The 6,824-nt window shown below is 36.1% G+C and overlaps 1 protein-coding gene across 1 annotated transcript in view; it reads left to right on the top strand.

Moving 5' to 3' along the window:
* The window catches only part of SFMBT1 (Scm-like with four mbt domains 1), an 85,673-nt gene that overhangs the window by 45,847 nt on the left and 33,002 nt on the right, over positions 1-6,824 (top strand). The window contains exon 4 of the mRNA XM_008580080.1: positions 444-684. Coding sequence (XP_008578302.1) covers positions 444-684 — 241 coding nt within the window. The remainder of the gene's footprint in view (positions 1-443; positions 685-6,824) is intronic.

The raw sequence follows: 6,824 nt of genomic DNA, 5'->3' as shown, positions 1-6,824 counted from the left end.
GTTGCGATCCGTTGCCGGTCACGAAAAAAGACAAAAAGGAAAAAAAAAAAAAAAGAAAGCATTTCCTGTAATCATAATAAACTGCTTTGGTAAAAATATTTTTTCTTCAATGTCAGATGGAACAGAGCAGCACTGCCATTTCTGTTTTGTTTAGATCACTTCTATGAGTTAGAATTTGAGTTTCTCAGGTTTCCCTTGAGAAAATTTTGTTGCATTTGTTGCTCCAGAATTGTAAGTCTTAAGAAAAGAATGATGATCAAAGAAATACTCGCTTAAGATACTTGTTTGGTGCTTAATAGCATTTCCTTGTTCAGGTGGACATCCTTGAGAAAATTTTGTTGCATTTGTTGCTCCAGAATTGTAAGTCTTAAGAAAAGAATGATGCTCAAAGAAATACTCGCTTAAGATACTTGTTTGGTGCTTAATAGCATTTCCTTGTTCAGGTGGACATGCGTTTACAAAATGGATTTGCTCCTGGGATGAAACTGGAGGTGGCTGTGAGAACAGATCCTGAAACCTACTGGGTTGCCACCATCATTACCACCTGTGAGCAGTTGCTCCTCCTCCGCTATGATGGCTATGGGGAAGACCGGAGAGCAGACTTCTGGTGTGACATTAGGAAGGCTGATCTCTACCCCATTGGGTGGTGTGAGCAGAATAAGAAGACCCTTGAAGCCCCGGAAGGTAATAGGATACTTTCTATCAAGAATGATATAGAAAGTCTGGTATTTTCTTAAATCTGCAGTCTTACAACATAAGGTCTTATTGTAAGAAAATTTGGATTGTCCACTGTCTTGAGGTTTTCAGTCTCCAATCCAAGCACAGGTTTACCCAACTTTAGGTTAGCATTTTGCATGAAAATATTTATAAGGAAAATAACGCACATTTTTCTGTCTTTTAAAATTACTTTCTGTGCTCCCCAATGCCTCAGGTTTTTATGATGTTCATAGGGAGCCTCAGTTGCTTATCATCCTTTAAGACTGTGAGGCTCTCTGAGTTTGAGACTTGGTCTGGTTGTTTTTAAGTATATTAGGCCAGATTGATGTGCTGTTCATTCTCTTTCTGTTTTTATTGTCCTCTCTCCTTTTTACCCCAAGTAATCTGGGAACTATCAACTCTTAAAACAAACCAACTGAAGCTCTATCCCAGGAAGGAGCCCTACTTGGAGTAGAATCCAAATTAAGCAGGAGAGAGACAATAAAAACAAAGAGAAGAGTAAGATAAAGGTGGGAAAGGGGAAAGAGAGACTGCAGATTTAAGAAAATACTAAACTTTCTATAATTTTCTTTTAACTTGTTATTTTGATATAGCTTCAGATTTACTGAAAAGTTGTAAAAATAGGATAGAAAATTCTTTGAGACTTTTTTGCCAAGTTTCCTCAAATGTTGATATTTTACCACATTTGCTTTATCCTCTCTCCCCCATCCACATATGCTTTTTAATGAACTATTTGAAAGTCAAAATGTATTTCTGAAAACGAGGCTTTCATGAGCATAGTAAAATATCAAATTGAGGAAATTAACTTTGATACAATACTATTATTTAATCTACAGACCTTATTCAGTTTTTACCAATTGTCCTAATAACATTTTTTCATGAAAGAAAATCCTGTATCGTGTGTTGCATTCAGTTGCTTTTAGTCTGGAACAGATGCTCAGGCTTTTTTTGTCTTTCATGACCTTGACAGTTTGAAAGGTACAGGCCAATTTTCCCAATAATGTTCGTTATGTCCTGGTCCCAGTAATGTTCATTATGCCCTTTTTATTTTCCTGATCAAGGATCCAGTCCAGGATCACACATTGCATTTTGTTGTCATGTGTCTTTAGTTTTCTTAACCTTCCTTTTTCTTGGTCTTGACATTTTTGAGGAGTACAGGCCAGTTATTTGTAGAATCTCTCACAGTTTTGGTTTGTCTGACGTTTCCTTAGATTCAGACAGTGCACTTTTCATAGGAAAAATGCAGAAGCTGTGTGCTTCCAGTGCATCATATGACGAGATACCTGCTTTTGATTTATTCTATTACTGGTGATACTAACGTCATCAAATGATTATGTTGATATATGCCAGGTTTTTCCATGTACAAGTATTCTTTCACCCTTATTACTCAATTAATATTTTGTGGGAAGATAGTTTGATATTATGAAAATATCCCATCACTCTTATAACTTTCAGCATCCATTGATAAGTTTTATCTAAACTAATTATTACTCTAATGGTTACTGTATTAGTCTTTTTTCTGTTGCTGATAACAGAAGGCCTGAAACTGGGTGATTTATAAAGAAATGAAATTTATTTCTTACAGTTTTGGAGACTGAGAAGACCGTGGTCCGGGGGGCATATCTGGTGAGGGCTTTCTTCTGGGTGGGAACTCTCTACAGCATCCTGTGACGACCAGGATATCATATGGCGAGAATGGCATGAGCAAGAGAGTTCACGTGCTTACTTGCTATTCTTATAAAGCCATCAGAACCACTCCCTGATAACCAATTAAACCATTAATCCATTACTCCGTGAATGGATTATCCATTCATGAGGGCACAATCTTCATGATCCAGTCATCTCTTAAGAGCCCCACTTTTCCCATACCACAATCAGATTTTCTTCTCTCCTAACACTGTTACAGTGGGCATCAAGTTTCCAACACAAGAACTTCTGGGGGACATGTTAAACCCATAGCAATTACCAAATGGTGTTTTTCTTTTTTTTGTCTTTTTCCGTGTCCGGCAACGGATCGCAACCCTCAGTGTTGCCCCCGTACCGGACCGGGGACCAGCAACGGGATTGCAACCCTCGGTGTTGCTCCCGCGCCTCGCTCAGCCAGTGAGCGGGAACCGGTCTGTATGTGGGATCCGAACCCTCGGGCGGGAGCGCCGCCGCACTTCCCAAGCGGCGCACTATCCAGTGCGCCACCGGGCCAGCCCCAAATGGTGTTTTTCTTTTTTTTGTCTTTTTCGTGACCGGTAAGGGGATCACAACCCTTGGTGTGGTGTCGCCCACACCGCGCTCAGCCAGTGAGCAAACCGGCCATTCCTATATAGGATCCGAACCCGCGGCAGGAGCATCGCTGCGCTCCCAGCGCCACACTCTCCCGAGTGCGCCATGGGCTCGGCCCATCGTTCTACATTTTTTAATTGGCTTTCTCCTACAGAAAGAGCTTTTGCTTTTCCTCCACTTAGGTAAGTATATGTGAATGTAGGTACATATGCCAGTGTAGACTCATGATTCTGATTTTATTCAGCAGGTTATAATCTCTTACTATCATTATTTATTTTGATGCTGAAACTGTCCTAGATTTGGTGAGTGGGTTTCCCTTCAAGTTAGCTAGTGTGTTCTTTTGATACGTTCCTATCATTCTTTGAGCAGTTTCTTATTTTTTTGGCTCAAGAAGTGTTTCCCTGTCTCAGCCCTGAGATCAGCCATTTCCCAAAGAAGTCCTGGTTTCTTGTAGTGGAGAATGGGTATTTAGAAATGGCCGACCCCATGGCGCACTCAGGAGAGTGTGGCGCTGGGAGTGCTGCGGTGCTCCCGCCGTGGGTTCGGATCCTATATAGGGATGGCCAGTGTGCTCACTGGCTGAGCGTGGTGTGGGTGACACCAAGCCAAGGGTTCCGATCCCCTTACTGGTCACAAAAAAAAAAGAAAGAAATGAAGATCTGGGTGTTAGGATCCTGAGATGTCTGTGGGCTTCTACTTTGTGAAAGTTTTTTTACTTTATGAAAAACTGTATAAGAGGGAGCTCTAGAGACATGAAGCTACCATGCCCACCCTCTCATCCTAAACTCTTAGGAAAATGTATATGATTTAAACATGAACAACAGGAAAGGATTTCAGTTGAATCTCATACAAAATTATTAGAATGAAAAAAGTAGAATAAAATCCTTCCAGAGAAACATAAAAGAGACGAACACTGTGTTAGATAAAAACATTTCAAAACAAGCTAAAAGAAGGTAGTGACAATGATAGAAGCAGTGGAAAAAAGCAATTTTTATAAATGCAGTTTCTAAAAATTCAGAAATGAGACAATTGGAGAAAAGGAAGATTTGAAAACCGAAAAAGTAGAACTTAGGCAAGAACTGAAAATAAAATAATATTAAAAATAAAGACTAAGTTAAAATGAACACAGGAATAAATCAACGCTATGGATAATATCTGAAGAGAAACAGCAGGTGAAAAAAAGGGAAAAAACAAAAAATAAATGATGAAAGAAATAAGGACTTGAGAAAAATTATATAGACAGGTAAAAATGATTTAACGTGTATAAACTAGAAGTCCCTGAAGAAGAAAAGCAAAGCAATGAAACAATAAAATACTATAAATTGTAATTCAAGTAAACTTTACTGAAATAAAAGAGGACTTGAAATTCATACTGAAAGGGCTCACTATTTATGTAGGAAATCAAATGAGAACAGTTGTATCAAAATGTGTTCCAATGAAACTATTGAACTTTAAAGCAAAAAATAAACCCTTGGTTATTTAGGCATAAATACCAAGTTTCTTGTTAAGGGAGGAAACAGATTGTTAGCGTTATAACAGTGGTTTATAACAAAAGGCAATGAAGTAACATTTAAGAAATTCAATGAAAGGAAATGTGAGACAAAGATTTTATATCTAGCCAAACTGGACTTCAGGTATAAAGGCCATATGCAAACTGTTATGAATATGTAAGGATTCAAGGAATGTTGTTCCCATGATCCCTTCCTAAGGAATCCATTAGAGAATGAGCTCCAGAAAACCAGTGAATGAAGTAATGTTAGCATAATAACTGGTAGTGAAACATTAAGTATATGTGTAGCTATAGAACTTAGACTAAATGATGGTTATAAAGCAGACAATATAATATATAATGGCTACATGCTCTGACAATGTAGATATGGTGTCATTATAAAAAATATGGGACAACAATGGAGAGAGAATGTGAATAGTGGTGTAAGCCCACACATTCATTGCCTTTTTTTAAAAAAACCACCTTTATTGCTGTGTAATTTAACTAATTACCTTTTAAGCGTTAACTGGGAGTAAAAGGATATTACCCAAAATGAGAAGCTGAAAGAGAGGAGAAAAAAGAGGTTATAGCTAACTTCAGTACTGTTCATAGAAAAAAAAAAACCTGGAAGGAAATAGTCCAAAAAATAGATGTCTAAAAGTGTTACGTAAAAGTATTAGTGTAAAGGTAACCAGTAGAACAGAAATACAAACCGTTCTAAATATCAAAAGATAGGTTTAAAAAAAGAAAATATTGGTTCAAATATAATAGATCACATAGTGAAAACTACACAAACACACACAAATCTTATTTAATATTTAGTAATATGACAGAATTGAGGCCATATATATTCATAATATCAATAAATGTCAGTGGGCTTACTCATCTATTAAAAGTAAAAAAACAAATTCAGATTGGCTCACAAAGCAAAACCCATTTTTGTTCTATGTACATGAGACATACGTAAACAGAGAGATTCTGAAAGGGTAAAAATAAAAGGATGGACAAAGATATACAGACAAATGCAAATAGAAAAGAAACCAGGAATCTCATTTTAGATATCTGACAAAGGTGGAATTCAGGTCAGAAAGCATTAGAAAAGACAAAGAAGGTAGTTCATGATAAAAGCTACAATCAAAAACAATAAAATGAGGACTGTCTTCCTATAACCAAGGAATGGTCTCCAGGATATATTATTAGATGAAGAAAAAAAAAAAACTGTATGGAATGGGAGAGGAGGAGGGCATATGAATGTGTGTGTATGCGAACTTATTTTTTTAAAAAATAAAGAATAAATCATTTAGAAAAGTTAACCTGTAGGGAAAGGAGGGAATAGAATGAAGGGAATAGGGATAGAAGCTAGATTTTCCGAATGTGCCTTATTTTGTAGATTAGACTTTTGAACCATGTAAATATTTTATATAAATATAAAACAAAATTAAATTTTAAAAAGGCAATTTCTAAAAATACAAAAGGAAAATCTAAGAAACTTAACTGTGTATGGAGCTTGTGGGATAACCACACTGAGAACTATTTCAGTGACTTTAAAATACAGTAATTTGAATACATCCCCAGTGGGGATATACTCTAAAGACAACAACAACAACAAATGCAACAAAAATCTTAAGCTCTTTTCAGTACAGTAATCATATTGTTGGTGTAGAGTTTATGTTGTTACTTTGAAATAGTTACTTGTGCATTGTGGGATAAAGCAAATTAATAATTAAATGTGTAACTGGAAACTAGAATTTTCAGCATAATAGAAAGGAAATAGAGTTTAGGTAGGTGAGGTTAAGTAAAAACACTGTCTTTCTGAATTTGTATTGGAAGTATCCTGATGTGACTTATTTTAAAAAGAAGAAAAGAAGAAGAAGAAGATGAAGAAATTTCTTAGTTTGAGACACTGAAAAGGCTTAGAGACACTAACCCAGTAGCAGTGAGCACCCCCAGTGCCCCAATTATGATCTCTGTTTTTTTTAATGGAATTTAAAATGTTTTTATTTTTCTCTGTCTTTCCCATTCCCACAATCATAAATTTAATTAGGAATTGTAGACTCAGTTTATGGAACCTCACCCTATTTTTCCCCCAAATAAATCTTTAAGAACTGTGTTGGATTTATATTCAATATTAGTGTTATTTTACTCCCTCTCAATTTTTCAGTAGTTTCAATATTTACTACCAATTCTTTTATATGATAACTTAAAAATTTTTTTTTATTTTTACATAATTGATTGTACATATCTGTGGGTTACAGAATTGAATATCAATACCTGTGTGCAATATGTGATGCTCAAATCAGGATAATTAGTGTATTCAACAACATACAATGTAATCATTTTT

The sequence above is a fragment of the Galeopterus variegatus genome, unplaced genomic scaffold, assembly GCF_000696425.1.
Source record: "Galeopterus variegatus unplaced genomic scaffold, G_variegatus-3.0.2 Scaffold2012, whole genome shotgun sequence".
Lineage (NCBI taxonomy): Eukaryota > Metazoa > Chordata > Mammalia > Dermoptera > Cynocephalidae > Galeopterus > Galeopterus variegatus.
This window is presented reverse-complemented; position numbering and strand designations above follow the sequence as displayed.